Source organism: Diceros bicornis, chromosome 7, assembly GCF_020826845.1.
Source record: "Diceros bicornis minor isolate mBicDic1 chromosome 7, mDicBic1.mat.cur, whole genome shotgun sequence".
NCBI classification, from domain to species: domain Eukaryota; kingdom Metazoa; phylum Chordata; class Mammalia; order Perissodactyla; family Rhinocerotidae; genus Diceros; species Diceros bicornis.
The window spans coordinates 82,792,456-82,812,827 of NC_080746.1; the positions used below are offsets into that span (position 1 = coordinate 82,792,456).

Consider the following 20,372-nt stretch of genomic DNA (forward strand, 5'->3'; position numbering starts at 1 on the left):
AAGTCGTTTCCATCCTGTGTTCTCTTTGCTCACTCTCAATTTAGAAGCTGGAGAGTTTCAGAAGTGCCCAGCAATGCTTGATTAAAATACTGGAGTTGAATAGCAACCTGGCATACTTCCTTCACTTCCTTTCATGGCTTATGAAAGGGAGAAGAGTGAAGCTGCACTTTCTGCGACATTCTGCACATCAATATTTGGGGACTGGCGCCAAGGTCTGTTCAGCTCAGTGTGCCTGAGGTTTGTGCTTAGTTTCTGTTGTACAATGAGATAGGTTTCCACTGCTGAGAGAGAAAATGAAACTTTAGCTAAGGGTCAGGAACTTCAAATTGAATGCAAGGAATCTGCCCAGTTAATCGGCCCCAGGTAATTCTATAGTTTTAAACTTTCTGAAGCCCAAAGGCCCCTTCAGAATTTGATTAGAAATTAAACCAACCCCTAAAAAATATTCACTCAAAGGATATTTAAGCTGTGTCTGCACTGGTATGAAGAAAAGCAAGTTAAATTTAACCACACAACTGCTTACTGGGCAATGGCTTAATAGAATTCAATTGGTTATTTTCAGATTAGCCAGTTACTAGCAAAAAATCGAACTGAAAAAATATTTTATGTCTGTACTTAGTTGAACATGACTTGGCAGGATTGAATGTACCATACCCTTAGGGATTTTCCTAGATATGTGTATAAATATCATTACCACTTTCTGACTTGACCATAGGAATTATGGCCTATACCAGGCATGGAAATTACAAGGCACTTGTGCTACAACTCTCTGCTTTTACTGCCGTAAGAGTCAAATCTCACCTCCCATGACCCTCTTTTCTGAAGACCCTAGCTGTCGCCTCAGAATCCTTTTCATCATTGTCCTCTTGACAACCATAACCAGTTGGTTAGAACTGACCCTAGAGATCAACCCTATTTACTCTCCCTATCATGAGCACATCTGGAAGTAAAGCCATAAAATGAAAACTATGCATAAATTTAATGCCTCAGTTATTACTTAGCTCACTTAGTTATGATCAGAAACCTTTGTGAAATCACCTGAGTTGGAATTAAAAAGTAATTTCTTGCCCAACAAGTCTCTCTGAGATACATTTCCAGGTATATACCATTGTTCTAGGTAAGACCAATCCCATTTTGGACCTTGTTTCTCCAGAGGAGCTCAACAATAAGAGACAATTACCAGACAATTTGATCAGCCAGGCCAGCTGAGATGACACATTGTGCAATGCTCACTTTGCCACGACGGTGCCTTTCATCTGGCACTTACCAATTGCTTCCCACCCATTAATTAAGCCTCACAATACACACTGGAAGAAGAGATACCTCCTCTTTGTCTGAAATGGTGGAACCACTCACAAGTGGAGTTTCCGGAATATGAAGTCACATTATTGTCACTGATGGATCTGAAAATAGAACCAGAATATAGCTTGGGACCATGGCTCAAATAAAATTAAAACATTGCTCTGGATCCAAAATGGTATGTTTTTTACAAATCCTATAGCATCACATGCCTGATGCTGATGTCACCAATAGGGAATTTGTTTTCATAGGTCAAATGCTTTAATAGCAGGTTATGAGTTTGAAACAGGATGTAAATTGAATTCATGTTTTGTCTCCCCATAGAAGCATGGACACTTTTATACAACAAAGAAATATTTGATTAATAAAAATATAAATAACATCATGGTTATATTATTTGAGGATATTTCAATGATATTCCTTATAAATACAATGGAAATTGATGTCTGGAAAATTTCTTTAGGGATCATAACAGTTGTTTCAGTATTCTTTTAGAAGATAGAGGGATTATTCTCATGAATGCTAACAGTTATTTAACATACAAGCTTATCTTTTTTCCTGTTAAGTCATATGGTGTTATAATATGGTCTTCTTCATTTAACTGTAACTTATGAAAGGTTAAACCATCCATTTTGGTACTAAGGACATTCTAGGACAATGCCATTTGTTAAGTAGAGGCTGTGACACAGCATATACATATATGCAAGTGTGTGTACTTGCATGCATACATACATAAACAGGGAGCTAAGGAAGGTTGTAAAACTGAAAAAGCACGTACAAACTTTAATACAGCTGTAGTTCAAAGAAGTGAATGACATAACTGTAACAAAACTGTTATATTCCTATCTACACATTATGTCAACATGTTTTCTCTGTAAATGTCCTTATGAAAACAAAAATTAAAATAGAATTGATGCTGAAACCTATCTCATTGTAGTAAGAAGTAAGAGGTATCCATGGATATCTAAGCCACTTGAAAAGCGAACAAAAAGCCCACTGATATCCTTAAGACGTGTTTATAATAAAATTTTAGATTTTGTGTTTAATATTCATTGTTTTGCAATAAATTCTATTGTTTTATTATTAATTGTAATGATAACTCAATTCAGATTGTTTTTTAGAGTAAGAGCCTCATGTTTACAAGAAATTTTTTAAATTATTTTAATTTCTACCTATTTTTTTTGCTTCAGAGAAATATGGCAAGCTAATCAATAAACATTTTCAGACATAAATATAAAGGATAATAATCTGAGGTAGAAATAGAATGGAAATATATTTAAAGATAAAACAGAACAATTAAAATTTTGCAATACATACGAGCTTATTGAGAGTATATTTTTAAAGGGATATGAGTTAGTTATAAAAAACTGATATAAAAAGTTATATTTTAAAATGCCAATTTTTGTAATGTACTGGAAATTAAATCCTTTGCAACTATTTACAGGTATGATGAAAAGAAATTTTGAATGTCATTATAAAAATATACGAGGATAAATAGTTTTACAAAATTATTTTAGAGATTACACAAAAATTTTGAAGACCACTGATTTAGTGCATTACATTTTCACTAACTTCTAAGTGGTGCTTAGTAAGGCTTCAAGCTGTTCATAGATTCAGAATATTTTACTGGGCGTTTTTCTGTACTAATTAGGGCCTGACACAATAGGAGTTCACTATCCCTTTTTGTCTCCTCTTCTAGTTACACCAAAGAAAGAAAAAAAGCCAAAGCGGGGGTGGGGAGTGTTGCTGAAAGGTGATGGAGACATTTCAAAAGTAAACATTACTTTCTTCAGAGTGTTACCAATGCCGGCATGGTCCTACTCTGCCTGTGTTACCAGAATAGCCTTGTTAGCACAGAGTGGCCCCACTGAATCTTTATTCAGTGTCAGAACTCTGGGGCTCCTTCTCTGGCTGCGTTCTCTAGTCTTGTAATCACCGAGGGAGCAATGTGCATAGCAGGAAGAGCTCAGGCTACCAAGCCAGTTTCCTTGTTGAGTCCTGGCTTTGCCACTTATGGTTTCATAACCTTGCCTGATCACCATCACATTTCCAAGACTGCTTTCTCATTTGTAAAATAGAGAAAGTGATACCTACCTCCCAATCGCCTGTGGGAAGTCAATGTGATAAGGTGGGTCAAGTAATTGTATTACTTGACACTTAGTAGGGGCTCAATTAATGATAACTATAATACTTTCTGTTTAGAGATGGTAAAAATGGAAGCTTCAGCATCAATGTGAATATAAGTTGAGATGAATACAACTAAGTTTAGAAACAACTTATATTGAATTATTTTGAGTTTGTGTCTGTACCTTGGCACATACTAGTTGCTCAATAAATATTAATTGAATGAAAAATGAATGAATGAATTCTTCTCCAATTTTAATTTATTTTTTTCTAACAGAGAGACTTTCCCTAGTTACCCTTTTAAAAACTACAACCCTCCTTCCTTCACCTGTCCTATCTCCTTTCCCTGCATTTCCCCACAGCACTTACTGCCATCTAACATACCCTATATCTTATTTATTTTTGTTGTTTATTGTCTGTTCCTGTGCTAAAAAACTCATGAAAGCAAGCATTTTTTGTCTACTTTCTTCATTGCTTTATCCACAGAGCTAGAACAATTCCTGGCACAGACTAAATGCTCAATAAATGTATAAATGAATGAATAAATGAGTGAATAGATATATGAACAAATAATTGTATTTAACAATAATAACAAAAAAAGTGAATACACTAAGGATAAGACATCTACAAGCTCACTTTTCTTTTACCTAGAGTATTCTTCCAATTGTTGGCTCATAAAAATCTGAAATCTGCTTTTTTGTTTTCACTTAAAGATATTCCTTGGACACCTTTGTATGATTGTACATATAGATCCTTGAACAGTTTCCTTTAGCAGGTGGTAAGAGATGGGAGCTAGTTCACAGGAAGAGTCGATTTTAGCTTGGGGTGCATAAATTTTCTGTTATAGCAGCTGAGAATATAAAGGCTATGGGCACAAGTGTAGATTAGTGGGTAGATGAGGTTTTGTTAGATAATTTCTTATGAATACTTTATTTTTAATGCTTAGGTAAACCGCAAAATTGCAGTTGAGAGAGATAAGAGTGTAAGTGCTGGATGTTAAAAGAGAGAAGAAAAAGCATGACAACACGGCACACTCAAGGGTCCACTTGAATCACTAATTTAAAATAAGACAAGTAACCGAGCATAGCTGTATTTTTCTCCAGTGTTGTTAATGAGCATGGGTACAAACAGACAGTAGATAGAGTGTTGTTTTTCACTAGAGTACTGTTCAAACTATGGGTTTATGACAAACTGAGGTAAGAGCTAGAGAGTTGAGGGTATATGCAAGAGAGTGAGTATAATGGTTGACCACTAGGATACATAAAGGAGAAAGTGAGGGCACGAGGCAGGAAAGAACAGTGAAAATATGATGGAGTCGATGGGTTGAAAATCTGTATCAAGGGATTGTTGAAATTGGAATTTACAGGAAATAGATTAGAAGGATGGAGGTGATAACTGGAGATTATGGAGGGTTTGCAGCCATGATCTAAAGTATGCTGTGGGGTACATGAGTGAGGTAGATTTGGAGAAAACAACTTTGAAGATAGAGAGCAAAGAACTGAGAAGCCAAGGTCCTAGAAAGATTATTTTTGTATATTGTAACTTCTAATAATTATTTTGGGAGTCACGTTGCTAAGAGTTACACTAAGCCGAGAGTTGAAAAACTTTCAGAAAAGTTGGCAAATGTCCCCAGGGTGTGGTGGCTGACTTCCACAAGGAGAGAGAGTAGGAAGTATGGACTGGTATTGTGCGACTCAAATCTGTAAATGTTTAAGGAGGAGAGAGAGAAAATGGTCTTGAAGCAGCAACGAGGAGGAAATTCACTACCTCATCTTCAGTACCTATTGACATGGGAGACAAATAGCTGTCACCTGAGAATGCCTTATGGAACATGGAGTTTCAGGGGCATCCCAGGTTTCAGTTAGAGCGAGAAGATGAGAGGACATTAAAGTCTTTGCTGTTGATGACTTTGAGTGAAAGAGGGCATAGGGAAAGTATCTCAAAGAGTTGGGAGGGAGTGGGAGATGGTCACAAAGGGAATCCCCATTTCCCTAGAGGTAGAGGATCAGAACCTGAGGGTGAAGGGATGACCTGAAAATTCTGGTCTTGAGGTAACTGATATGAACAGAGTTAAGGGGCACAATGCTTTAGTGCTGATGGACCCAGCCGTGAGTGATGACAGGAGGGAAAGATGTGTGTGTGTACGCACATGTGTGTAGGATAAGGGGCTGGGGGCATCTTGCCAAGATGGAGTTCTGGGTTCCCTCTAGACTCCTGCTGATAGAAGAGTTCTGAAGTGAAACCCCTTATTCCTAGGACCCAAAACAACTTTTCAACCCTGCAAGTAGCGGCCTGCTGGGAAATGATATTGCTCTCTTTAACAACTCCGTGATGTTCTGTTGTGTGGAAGTACCACGTGACTGATGGATTCCTTATGGTGGAGGATATACTGTTATACGACTTTCCTTCTTTTAGAACTCTAATTTCATTATAGAGTCTAATCTCTTTAGAGAACTGTTGCCTAGTTTATCAAGTATGTAATCTGTTTTTATGTGGACTTAATTAAATGAAGTTACAACCAGGCAGAAATATAATAAAACAGCAAAACTGGCAGATTGATAATGTTATAATTTATTTTGCCACTTTAAGGAGAAGAATCAAGTGATTTATTAATGCTTTCTAAAAAAAAAATATTAAGGTAAATAATTAGAAAATCCTGGCATCTCTAATTTATTTCTTTCTAGTTAGAAAAGTCATAATAGCTAACTACTAACCCCGGTGGCAGGAGCACTCAGAGTTTATTGGCTGAGTGTTCTCAGCACTGAGCCACAACCTGGACAGGGGCAGAGTAAGGAGAGAATGAGGGGCCTAGTCTAGGACCTTACACTCCGAAGGAGCATCTCAATGTGTTCCTTCGCTCAGAAACCAGGACAGAAGGAAAAGGAAACCTATGACCTGAAGGGGATTTAAAATCCAGTTCAAGGGCAGCAGTTCATAAGCAGCAAATAACAATGAGAAGCAGCGTTCTCATCTACGTAGAGAACTATCAGGGCCTTAAGCACCTGGTAGAGGACAATGAAAACATGTTAACTAAGCTGACAGTTCCTAGAAGCTCTGAGCTATGGAAAAAGGAAGAAACGTTTGTGCTGAATCAGGAGAGACTCTAAAAGGATCGTGGTTGGGGGCGGGGGCGGGGAGGTGCTATAGGTTGTGGTGAATCCTTTCCACGGAATGGCTGCTTGAAACCAGAACCCCTGCCCTAGGGGTCGGACTGAGCTGGGGTACAGAGTCTAGTGCGTTTTGAGACAAGTTCATTATGCTTTCTGGACTTTGGTATCATTGCCAGTAAAATAGCAATAAAATGGTTTCTCGCACATAGAGCTGTTGTGAGGATTTAATAAGTTAACAGGTGTAAAACATTTAGCAGGATGGCTGACATAGGGGTTTGATGCATTACAGGTATTTATAGGAAGGAGATACACAATTCTGGAAGCCATCTTTAAGAAAAGAATACAAAATTATGAATACAAAATGAGGTACAAAAGTAACTGGAAAAAATCACAAATTTACAGATTTTAAAAAGCTCCAAAATACACGGGAAAAAAACCCAAAAGCCAGAAAAGCGACAATATTTTAAATTCCTGACACATCTTTGTCATTCTTTTTGTCCTATATTTTTGTCTGCAACTTTTTTTCACCACTTCATCTATTTAAAAACATATTTCGTAGAAACTATGGAAAAGAAACTCAGTCTTTTCCTCTAGCATGGTTAATTGAAAGTTATTTCTTTATTATTGATAATTTTGAAAAGTTTATTTCAGTTTCATAATTCATTATTGGTAATGTCATATGCATTTTTAATATTGTTGTAAATTTGAGAAAATCTCTAGTGTGTTTCACATGAGTTGAAATTTTTGAAATAATTTTTCCGTAGAGTGATTTCTGGCTCCATATAAGTCCGATCTTATTTCTCTTCTATCATCAGTGTCGGACACCACGGAACATGTGCACCTCACCGTCAGCCCCTGGCCTGACACCTGAGAGAGTCAGCATGTGGACTGGAAGGAGTTTCCTCAGAATCCATTGCTACATTCGGATAGTTAGTAATAATTGAGCAAGACGTGGCAGTGCCTGCAAACCACAGAAATATATTTTACTAAACCCAAACTAAATATATCCCTGACTCATCATTCCATTAATCAACTGTCAACAACACTCAGGGCCACTCTACCACTCAATATTTGGGGAAGTCAGAGGTTCTGGCTATGTCTGCAGGGAGCTTTAGACACATCAAAATTGTAAATACAAACAATTTAATTATTCTTTGACTAATTGAGTATTTTCTTGAACTGTGGACCAAGACATTATGTTTGCCTCTGCATGTCTAGCTCCACAAATTCAGATATAGTGGTCTAATAAAGGAAAAAAATGATCTTTTCAGACAGTTAAGCATGTCTCAAAATCTTATTAAAGTTTTACTGCAAAGGAAAAGTCCTCTAAAAGAACAATGCAAAGATTTCTGTCTTGGTAGAAACACTTATAAGTAATGAGAGTGGTCAGTAATCGTTTTTAAACTCTAAACTAAACAAAGAAAAAACAATGTGAGGTCAAAGGACTATATACTGTTGATTGATGGACTGCTGCGTAGATGAGCAGCTCACCTCCCAGAAGTTCTCCATCTCATTCAGGTCTATGAGGAATTTGTTTAAACATTTTGTCTGTGATGTTAAATTTCTTCCCAGAAGGATGTTACAAATTATGTAGTTCAAAAAGTTCTATCCCGGGGCCGGCCCGGTGGCGCAAGCAGTTAAGTGCGCGCGCTCCGCTGCGGCGGCCCGGGGTTCGCTGGTTCGGATCCCGGGCGCGCACCGACGCACTGCTTGGTAAGCCATGCTGTGGCGGCGTCCCATGTAAAGTGGAGGAAGATGGGCACCGATGTTAGCCCAGGGCCGTCTTCCTCAGCAAAAAAAGAGGAGGATTGGCGGATGTTAGCTCAGGGCTGACCTCCTCACAAAAAAAAAAAAAAAAAAAAAAAAAAGTTCTATCCCAAACCATGTTTGGAATAATTTTTCCTTTGGCGTGGTAAAAGGTCAGCCTTTAGATTTGAATTTCAGACAAGTGACTTCCTCACGTAACTTAAGCTCCAAGAGCTTCAATTTGCTTATCTACTGAATGAGATTAATAATCTTTAGTTTACCTGGGCTGTCGTGGAAATGATATTATCAGTTGAAAAATATCTAGCACAAGTCTGGAACATTGAAAGTGCTCAGTAAATGCTAGTTCTCTTCTTCCTCTTTGGGAATATGATGCAACTCATTTTCATTTTTTGTATGCTCTCTATGAGAATAGACAAACATTGTCCTCTCACAAAAATCTTTTGAATTGAATTATTTACTCTAGAGGCAGCTTTACAGCCTTAAATACAAAAGAAGAAAGGACAATATAAGGCCCTTGCTAGATCATGGGCAAAAGATGGAAAGTATTATGTGAAAACTGACTGTTATAAATGTGAAACAACAGAAATATAAATAATTGACAATAGCTCCCTTTTTCCTGCAGAAAAATGTACAGTATCTTTATGCAGTGGAAACCAAGAACTTTGTCTACAAAGTTTTCTATGTATAACAACTAGCAGAATGTTGAACAAATTGGTTATTATAATATATTATACTCTTAAATGAATTAAATATGGTTAGACCACTTACAAATTGTACTTCACTTAATTTGTACAACATCCCTATGAAGGCAATTTTATTATTATTCTCATTTTTAAGTTGTGAAAACGGAGGCTTATCATTGTTCAGTCATTTGTCCAAGGTCATACAATTAGAAGAGAGTACTGGCAGCTTTCAAACCCGGAACATTCCTACTCCAAGCCCTACTCTTTCCCCAGCACCACATTGCCATTCCTAGATGTTCTTTTGAAGATCATTGTTATTTGGTCAAGAAGATAAATTGTATTGTATTTATTATAAAAATGAAGTTAGCAATTTTTTTATAGTGGTTGGCATTCACCTATGGTGCCAAATACGGTTCAAATTGAACTGTATCTAGTTCCAGAGCGAGGTTTATAAGGTGAAAAGGCAATATTTAACAGTATTTAGGGCTCTGGCACTGGCCAATCAGAATGGATGCAGACCTTAGTTGTGGAGCGCTTTCTAGGAGGCCACAGCTATTCCAGGGATTTATACCCTCCTGGTGAAGGTTTCCTGTGGAGGACAGGCCAGCCTATGAGGAGGAGGATGCTGTTAAGAGGCTCAGTTACCAGTTGTTTTTTTCTTTTTTCTGTCATAAGTTAACAACCAGTATGGCCATACCTCTGAGTATCAGCAACAAACAGTCCTAAATATGCTGCTCAAAAAAAATACCTTGAATGGAATTACCAAAATTTTAATAATAACTGTTTACTGATGGTGGGACTGTAGGTGACTTTCATTTTCCTCTTTACAGTTTTCATTCATTCATTCAGCATATATTTATTGAAAGCCCAGTATACAGCAGGCACTCCTGGACCCCTATATTTCAGAAGTGAACAAGACAAAGTACTGTTCCAGTTATTTTTGCTGGTGTTACATTTGTAATCCGAAAATGTTCCACAGAATTAAGGAAAGAAAGTGTATCAGTTGAATGGTAAAGTGAGGAAAGGGCCTGAGAAAAATTAATAGTGTTTTAAAAAGATTATGTTGTATTTTATAAAAAACACATGGCAAAAAGCTGACAAATTTTTATTTGTATAGGACTCCTCCAAATTTTTAGCAGTTCAATTGAGAGTATCCATTTTAGTTTGAACAAATGCTGCAGAAATGTCCATTTAATATACAAAGGCCGATACATGTTGAGTAGCAGGAGGAGGTAGCTTTGAGGGACTCGACATCGAAGTTAAGGGTCTGCTCTGGTCAAGATGGTGGTGCGAGTTCTCATTGTTTCAATATAACATGGTGCTCTTTATGTGTAGCTTCTTATTTCTAAATGAATTTTCCTAGAAGAGAAAAATTTTGAGTCAGGTTTTAGGAGTTGGTGAAGATTTCCAGCACTTATGGTTCAAAGGCTGGCCTTAGCATGTTGTTAGAACCTGGGTATTTGTTGTTTTCTTTCCTATTTAATGTTGTTAGTGAGGAGGAGGGGAGGCAAACTAGAAGTAAACTTGGAGGGAGAGTCCATGTCCTTAGACAAAGAGGAAAGTCACAAGACAAGCAGGTCTTGACTAACCAGTTCCAGGTGTGGCTGTGTCAAGTACGGTTCGACCCAAATATTCAAAATCTGCCGCGTCAGCTTCACGCATGTTTATAACCTCTTTATATTGATTAGCCTACTCTCTACTCACGTCGAGAACTCCATTAATTGTATTTCTGTAAGGTGTTAACCCAAAAAACAGTAGCTCTCCCCAGGCATGGGAGTTTAAAACGTTCCACATTGATGGCCCTTCTGCCAGTTGTAGAACCTGTTTCGTGAGGTTTCTATTTCTACCTCTTGTATAGTGATGTTGCCATACTGCGTGGGGAAGACACACTCTGCTTGAGGATGTTGCTGAAAATAAATCTGGGGAGTGGAGGCAAGTCTTCAGTAGCGCCTGGGTGTTGTCCAAGCTGGCCGTCTCAGACTGCGCTCTGACAGACTGCTGTTTCAGCTCGGTCTTCTTTTGAGAAGGCTTTATCTCTTCTGATGAAAACAATACTCGGAATTCCTTTTCGTTCTCCATATTCAGACATATGTAACTTCATTTGTGTTTGGAATTGACCTCTTTCCCCTGCCCTCCCATCCACCCCCTGCCCCCTGCCCAAAGTATAGTGAAGTAGTTTCCAAAATTTTTTAAGTAATAATAACTTTCCCAGATAAAATTGAACTTGATTGCTCAATGTATAAAACAGATCAAGAAGGAGCTTCTCTGGTGAGGGACCCTCTTTCTTCCCATGTCTTCACTGAAATTCCGTGGAGCATAATTTGAAAAAGAGCACTTGGCCAGGAGTTAGAGTCACAATCACTGGATTCTGTTCAGTAATTCAGTTCAGTTTAACAAACATTTACTGAGCGTTTTCTGTGTACTAAGCACTGAAAATGCTAAGGAAAAAGAGCACTGAAGAAATTTACCTTCAAGTGTAGGAGAAGGCAGGGACAGGAGCAAGTGTAAGGCAGTGTAATAAAGTATCGAGAGGCCTTGGCAGAGTTCTGGACAAGTCAGTGATACGTATCAGCCACTCTGGGCTTTGTTTTCTGTAAATTTAAAATAAATAACTCGGAACAAACTACACATAGAATCTAACCTCTTTTACGTGCATGACCCTGTGATTCTGTTACCCTGTGCCATAGACTCAGGTCACAAAGGAAAGCCACTGGAAATGGACATGAGGCAACGGGAGTACCGGGACTAGATGTAGCACGTGCGTCTTGGACAGGATTTTTTGTTGGTTTTTTGGGTTTTTTTGCTGAGGAAGATTGGCCCTGAGCTAACATCTGTGCCCATCTTCCTCTATTTTGTATGTGGGATGCGGCCATAGCATGGCTTGATGAGCGATGTGTAGGTCCATGCCCAGGATCCAAACCTGCGAACCCCGGGCCACAGAAGCAGAGCGTGTGAACTTAACCACTACACCACCAGGCCGGCCCCTTAGACGTGTTTTAAAAGTTGAGAAGAGTATGTCATTATAATCAGAGAGGCAGGAGTAAAAAGATAAATACCATGTATGGTTGCTAAGGAACGGAATTATGTAGTATCTTCTTCAGCTTTTCCGCAATACTCCTTCTACGTCCATGACTCATGTGAAACCTGGCTTCCAGTGATAACAAAATGCCCTTCTCCACTGGAGGCCTCTTATCTTCCAACTCTATGCCCAACCCAGGTTCACAGGACCAAGGGGCAGAGTTGATAGACTCTCCACATAGAATGGTAAAAAGAGCATAGGCAGTGCTTGCTTCTTGTACAATGTATACTTTGTAGAAGGTGAAAGTGCTCCGTAATCCACTTCCCACAGACAATTAGTGTATATTCTTTTGGGCATTATATATCTATAATGTATCTAATTTACCTATGTACACATACACACACTTATACATCCATGTTCTATTTATCTACGCCTATATCTGTATTGACACCTCATTCTTTGTAAGTGAATTGGCTTTCACTTTATACACTTTCCTTTTTACAGCATTTTCATTTTAACATGAAGTAGGTTTAACATACTCCCTTTCACTTTGCCATCCCATGATCTCTGTCGCCATGCTCATTCTCGGCCATTTTCTTTGCCCTTAGGCATCAGAGTACCCTCCTTTGAACCCCAGGCTCTTAGATTTCAACTGCTCCTTCTACAGCTATTTCTACCATCTCCAGGATGCTGCTTTCTTGACGATTTTCACAGCTTGCTTTCAGATTTCCATTCCCACCCATTAGCATCTCCATTCTCAAGTCAATCCATTAATATCTCATTTTACTACATTTAATGAATTGTAGGATGGTAGAAAGAATATGAATTTTTGAGTTAGAATGAGTTAGGTTCCAACCAACTGTGTGACTTCAGCAAGTCACTTAACCTCTCAAAAATCCGAAATTTCTAATCTATAAAGTTTAGAGTAATAATAATAGCCAATTTATGGCACATTACATATATACCTGGTATATGTAGTTATCATTCAAATTTTTAACTATTGAGAATGAGTGTGAGAGAGGTTAGAAGTAATATGTCTAAACTGATTATTAAAATGCTTTATAAATAGTGAGAAATCAAAGCAAAATGGCAGCCATTATTCTTGACAACTCGACCTTGCAATTCTGGTATTGAGATCCTACTGCCTCGGTAACCATGACTTGAATTTCCTTTCCACCTCTTTCATCAGCACAACGGCTTTTCCTCTCGGAGATGGTGATCAACCTTGGCCACACATGGGAAGTCTTAGGGGTCTTTTCAAAAGTACTGTTGCTGGAATTTTGTCTCCAGAGATTTTAATTGGTCTGAAGTGTAGCCTGTGCACTGGGATTCTTTAAAGCTGTAAGCTGTTAAACTCTATAAATCCCCTTGATTCAGTTCTGCAGCTCTTCTACCCTCCCCACATTCTCATCCCTGCTACAACCTATCTGTCATTAATGCTCCTGTGTTCTTGCAGTCTGCTGCTTGCTTCAGAGAGCATCTTATCCACCCAGGATCCCCAAGTTAACTATGCATACCAAACTTTCACCATCAATTATAATAAAATGACTAATGTGCGCTTGCCACTTGCATGGTTTATAAGGTACTTTTTCTAAAGTCACTGATTTATGAAGTCCTTCAGAGGTTTCTGTATCTTCTTGAAATTCCCATACTCAGCACTCAATTCTGAAGTAGGTGCCAGCTCAACGCCTTTTCTCATCCTCTGCTATCAAGAATGGGGTTAAAGTCATAGGACTCTTCTGGGAAAACAAAGTCGCTGAATTGAGTGACTTTTAGCACTCCATCTCACAGTTCCATCATTTAGAACATACTTATTAGTCCAGGGGACAATGTGGGAGCCAGTGGGACAGATCTTGCTGATGACTTAGGGCAGCATAGTGGTTTATTTCATTGTATATTATTGAAATTTGAGTATATTTCAATGGACCAAGCACTTTCGAGGTTAAGGTAGGCCTCACCTTTTCCTACTGTATTTCTACAAAGCCACACACGTTTACCTACCCGAGGACCTTGAAATCACTTCAAAGGATGTTTCTGCTTCATCCTTTGACTCCGGTCTTGGCATAAGCAGATACTCTTTCTCCTGTCCAAGGCTATTTAGTATAGCTGTGTCAGGGAATTGTGCAAGCCTTTTTATTGCTCAGCCTGCTCTTCAGATCCAGTCTAATTGCCTGTGTTCATAATTTTGGTTTGCAGCTGCCCTGAAACTGGCTGTGGAATGGGATATGGTCTTCCCAGCCCCTACTTCCTTTCCAGGCCCTCACTGCAAGCTCGAGCCTCGTGCTGCAAACCTGGGGAAGACAAAGGGGTTGTCAGAAGGATCAAGTCAAATTATATTTTTAATCACATAGTATTTAAAAAATATTTATTTTATAAAATCTGATTTTTGAGGTATAATTTACATACAGTGAAATCCACAGACCCTAAGTATATTTTGATCACCTTTGAAAACTACATAAACTTGAATAACCACCATTCCTATTAAAATATAGAATATTTTCATCACCTCAAAAAGTTCCCTTGTGCCCCCTGCAAGTCACTCCACCCCCAGGAGCAACCACTTTTCTAATTTTCAGTTAGCTATATTATTATTAATTGTTTTTTATTAAGTTTAGTAGGGATTAGTAAATGGTAATTTCCTTCTTTCCTCGATATTTGGCATACTAAGTTACTCTGTATGCCCTCTTTCTAATTAGCAATTTTTAGAAGTGAGAATATGGATTCAGTTGAGAGTTTAAATAAATAATCTATGAAGAAAATGAATATATCTCAAGCTGAGAATGGATTTTTAACTCAAAGGTCAGTTCCATATTGAAATTTAAATTAAACACTCTGCTTTCTGAGAAAGATCCATATGTCTCCAATAATGCTATTGCCTTCAAGTTAAAGTCACCCCAAATGCAGTTTTCAAGGTGACACACCAAGATGACCTTTATTTCTTAGATTTTTCTGGGAGATGCTTCTAGCCCAAGTATATGCTAGAAAGATGAATTGAGAAGATAGTATGTGACACCTTTAAACTTTAAACCTTGACTGAGATCAATGATAATTAGAATTTTATTGCACATTCTCTGTGTCATATGCTACGTTAAAGATATTAACTCCCAGGCTCATAATCACTTGCTTACTTAACAAAGTGATTTTTATTTCTTCACTTTTCCTTTTATAATAAATTATTTCTCTTCATCTCTCCTTCAATTTACCTCCTCCATATCCCACTCCCCTCTTAAGTTCCATGTCTCCCTGTCGGTAACAGTGATTGTGGACGACTATTTTAAAAGAAGATCCAGTATTTGGAGAATCTCACTTGTCTTGCTCTCCATGCAGTTTGGCTGTATAGCTTCTTTGAGCCACACCTACTCTTTTAGAACTATACAGAAAATCAGTAGATGGTAGTAATTGTAGTATCCCTGAAAAAAAAATTAAGAACCTGTGGACTGCATCTGCCAGTCAGTGTGGGTGAAGAATAACTAGCAAGGGGGCTGGCCCCGTGGCTTAGCGGTTAAGTGCGTGTGCTCCACTACTGGCGGCCTGGGTTCGGATCCCGGGCACGCACCCATGTACCCCTTGTCCTGTCATGCTGAGGTGGCGTCCCACATAGAGCAACTAGCAGGATGTGCAACTATGACATACAACTATCTATTGGGGCTTTGGGGAGAAAAAGGAAAAAAAAAAGGAGGAGGATTGGCAATAGATGTTAGCTCAGGGCCAGTCTTCCTCAGCAAAAAGAGGAGGATTGGCATGGATGTTAGCTCAGGGCTGATCTTCCTCACACACACACACAAAAAGAATAACTAGCAAGAGTTTCAGTCCTGGCTCTGCCATTTATGGGCTGTATGATCTTGGACACAGCACCTTTGTTTCCAAAATTGGGTGACGATAATACCTGCCATATCTACTTGTAAGTGTTATGAATGTGACAATTAAAATTAAATCATATGTGAGAAAGCACTTTGTAAATTTTAAAGTGTGATAAAATGCAAGATAATGTAATTATGAACACTGTATTTTTTTCTAACCAATACTGATGCTGATATTTTAATTATAAAGAAAATAGACAACAAAACATCAGAATCATCTTTCCCTGGCATTCTTTTGCATTGACATCAAGAGGAGAATGAAAGCAATTGAAGATGACCTCACTCCTTTGATCTATCAAATGCTTATGTGTTTTTTTGAAAAGTACTGTTTCTATGCTTGCACTGTAATTCTTCCTTCATTATAACTCTTATTACAATGTAAGTTAACTTTAGATGACTATCGCCCTCTACTAGATAAGGAGATCCCTGAGATTAGAGTACCTTGCCCAAAATAAGCAAACAGCAAATAGATGGATGGATGGGTGGATGGTGGGGTGGATGAATGGTACCACAGATTTTTAAGAATGCATGTGTGAACTCTGAGTTATGTTCACAAAGTGTTGAGTATTGTAAGGTGAAGTCTACCTAACCAGAAAGAAAGCAATCTCTTTCTTTGCTTTTTACACAGAAATTCTAGATAATGGTTCAGTCATTTCTTTGCTTTTTCCATTGAGTCCCTTCCAGTCCACGCTGAGTCCATGTAGAAAGAATGTCTTCTCTGGTCTCTCCTTTCTTCTCCTTCCACCGTGATAACCTTGCTCTTTGCCTCTCTCTCTCTCCTGCCCCATCCTTCTCTGGGTCCTGGAGGAGTAACATCTGGTCTTTATTGTCTTTCCTGGAGAAGACTTATTTAGGTCTCTTCAATATTTTTAAATAAGCATGTACAAATCAAAAGGGACAGCAAATATTTGGTTCACTAGTATTGATTGACTTTCTTTTGTATCATCACTTCGATGGGTCATGCTAACAAAAGTCTCTCCTTATTTATCCCAATGAAAGAAATCACTCCCCTCCAGGAGTGCATGCTGATATGGAGAAGAGGGTGAGGGAAAAATAAAATTCCAATTGTATGAATTTAATATGAATTTAATTAATTTTAATAATATAATAATATGATGGAAATGCATCAATCCAAAGGAAAAAAATGATGAAAGAATATGATGTGGTTGGGTAAAGAATTATAATAATAATATTATTATTTATAGCCACAGTCTTCCTGGAGTTTTGGAAAAGGAGAAGAAGTACACTGACCTACACTTGGGACCTTATTGAATGGGAAGAAGAGGAGGTAAGATGTTAGGAAACCAGGAGATGAGGAAGCTGGGATAGCACATGATACAGAAAATTATTCACTGCCCTTCAGATCCAAGCTGGAAGCAGCTAAACACCGTTAGGTTTTCCTTGATGTTTTTTACTAAAAAGATTTCTTACATTATGAAGATAATAGAGATAAGTTGTGAAGTATGTAAGTTTTTCAAAGCACTTCTATGATATTTCTTTAAATTATGTTAGTGGAAAGTTGGTCTAATTAAAATATAGTTTAGGGTTTATTTGGAAAATAATTTGCATCTTATTTTTAGAAAGTTGCTTCTTTGCCAAAGCTTAATATAAAAGTAGGCCAAATTGGAGGAATTGTTTTTTAAGTGTATGACTTTGATATTTAGGTGACATTAATTTTTCTCCTAGGAGACACTTCGTCCCCAGTTTGAAGCAAAGTATTACAAGATGGAGAGAGTGAACCCCATCAGTGGGAAACCTGAACCACATCAGCCTTCCTCGGACAAAGTCACACGCCTTCTTGTTTCTATCTCAGGAATATTCTTCATGGTAAAGTATAACCCTCAATATCAGAATGTTACAGAATTCCAGGTTTAGAAGGAAGTTCTACGATACCAACTCATTTTGTGACCCTAAAGATGCAAGAAATCGTAACCTATTCAATACCTTGGTAATACATACTATTAAATGAAATGAAAATCACAGCAGGGCATGGAGTAATTACAAAGAGAGTTTGTGCATATCCTTAAAGAGACACTCTTTGGGAGAAACAAAGATCATCTAAAATAAAATGGTAATTATATGAGTTGCCCTGATGAATTCAATATCCTATTTTAAAACCAAGCATTCCATTCATTCCATGTGAAAGTGGAAATTTGAGCAGAATTTGCATTTTAGGTTATCAAACCAAAACAAGTTAAATCTTACATTATTTATTTTGACTCTAATCTTACTTAGTTCCTTAAAGGAAAAACAAATTTATGTATCCTTTCCTGAAAAAATAAATCCTTTAGCTCGTGAGGGCAGTATATTGGATCTTTAGTCTTGCTTTTGTTTTGTTAATGATACAAAATCTGGCTTCTCCTCTGGTCTCCCGCACTGTAGATTTCTTTGGTGATCACTGCAGTGTTTGCAGTCGTGGTGTATCGCCTGGTTGTCATGGAACAGTTTGCATCATTCAAGTGGAATTTCATCAAACAACACTGGCAGTTTGCAACATCTGCTGCTGCTGTCTGTATCAATTTTGTAATCATTATGGCGCTGAATCTTGTAAGAGTTTATAATTTTTCCATACATGTAAAAGGGGTGGGTAAGGGACAGGTCTATGTTTTCTTTATACTTGGATGGTATTTATAGGAAGCCAATATCAGACCAAGCCACATTTCTAGCAAAAATAACTCAGTTTAGCAGAAAATATGTCATCTATGTGGTTTAGATGATTGTTTTTTTTAAATTAAAATCTCTATATGTAGGTGTTGATTTATAATCAGAAAAAATAACTTTTACTTTTAAAATACTCTACCATGACATAAAATTTAGAACGAATTAGAAATGGAATGTACTTTATTTTAACTTTATATATGAGTCACCCGTAAAACCACAGCCACCTAGTTAGCAACTTTGGGTCACTTTTTAAATTTTGTCTTTTACCAAGTAAAGGAAAGGTTTATCAGTGGTTGAGCAGCATCTCCCCCCACCCCACACACACACACACTCTCTCACACTCTGTTCCTTCTGTTCTCATTTGTCCCCTCCCCCTCTCCTCTGCCCCTCTGAATATGGCCCAAGTTTGTATCATCAGGTCCTCAACTTGGTGTCCCGATAAAAAGCAGTGGACTTTGGACACAGGGAAGATTTGCTACTTGGCCTGTGTGATCCTGGCCACCTCACATAACTTCTTTGAACTTTACTTTCTTGATCTTTCAAATGAGGATAATAAATACATAGGGGTGTTGAAAAATTAAATGAGATCTGCTTCTAGTGCATAGAAGGTGTTCAATAGATGTTAACCTCCTATTTGCTTCTCTTCAATATTTTAAAATTTTATTTCTTTCTATAAGTCTATCTATACTCCTATTCCCTTTCTTGAGAAATGTCAATATTTTCTTTATTTTTCCCTATTTTTCTCATCTTTACATAATAGAGTTTATTTATTTCCCTTCAGTCCAAGATGTAGAAATGCTGATAATATTTTCTTTGGTTTTTCTAAATTCTTCAGAATACATCGGCATTTATTTATATTTTTTCACTTGTTTTTATTTAAATGTTATCTATTACCCATTCATAAATTTTTAAATACTCAGAGTTGGCTCTGGAGGGAAAGAGAATCACATATAGTAGGTTGTTTTATTATGTCTTTTTATCAAATATATGCCTAAAATATAATAAAATTTGAAATGTTTAATTAGTTCATGCAGAAATCATACCACTATACTAATTTTCAGTAGTCTTACTCTTTCTCTTTAATGTCTTAGTTTTATTTTCTCCTTTTTAAAGTCGATTATTTTTATCTTTCTAGCTTTGAATTATAAAATCAATACATTGTTATTTTAAAAAGTATTGACAGTATAAAAACATTAATAGTATTAAGTAAAAGTCACTTTTCTCAACCCCAAATGCCACTCATCTGCCTTCCTGTTATAAACTAATTGTACCCATTAGAGGTAATGAATGTTAATGGTGTCGTGTTTATTTACTCCCCCCGCATCAATTGTTATTGCCTTCAAAAGAGTACCCTGTGTCCCTGTGTTTATTTCGTGATTTGTTCCAAAGACCTACTGATCTTCAAAAACATCTTGAGTGAGTTAATGAACTGGCCTAATATTTTTGAAGATGGAAAATATTTCGCAGACAAGGAAAATGAAGAAGCCAAATGCAGTTAGTGAATTTTTGCTTGGGAAGGCAAGCATGACAGCCCTGGGAACAGAACCTCCAGGTCCAGGGTTCAATCCTTAGTTCCTACCCAGTGGGATAACTATCTTTTCAGTTAAGCTGAAGACTTTGTCATGACCAGAACCTGCGTTTGAATAAAATAGGGGCTTTTACCCTCAAATATTTTCCTTACAAAAGGATTCTTTCTGTTATCATTGATATTGCAGAAATTGAAGTTTGGCTGAAGTTTCCACTGGTGTATCAGACGTCAGTTTTATATTATTCCAGTTACTTCCTAATCACCAATCCCTTAAACTCTGACTCTGTTCTACCTCCAGTCCCTATCCTGAGTTACCCTTCC

General features: G+C 37.6%; 1 protein-coding gene across 1 annotated transcript in view; it reads left to right on the plus strand.

Annotated features, from left to right (window-relative positions):
• ANO3 (anoctamin 3) overlaps positions 1-20,372 on the plus strand; it is a 266,818-nt gene that overhangs the window by 212,274 nt on the left and 34,172 nt on the right. Inside the window, exons 15-17 of the mRNA XM_058546154.1 lie at positions 17,068-17,150; positions 17,549-17,689; positions 18,245-18,409. Of these exons, the coding sequence (XP_058402137.1) occupies positions 17,068-17,150; positions 17,549-17,689; positions 18,245-18,409 (389 nt within the window). The remainder of the gene's footprint in view (positions 1-17,067; positions 17,151-17,548; positions 17,690-18,244; positions 18,410-20,372) is intronic.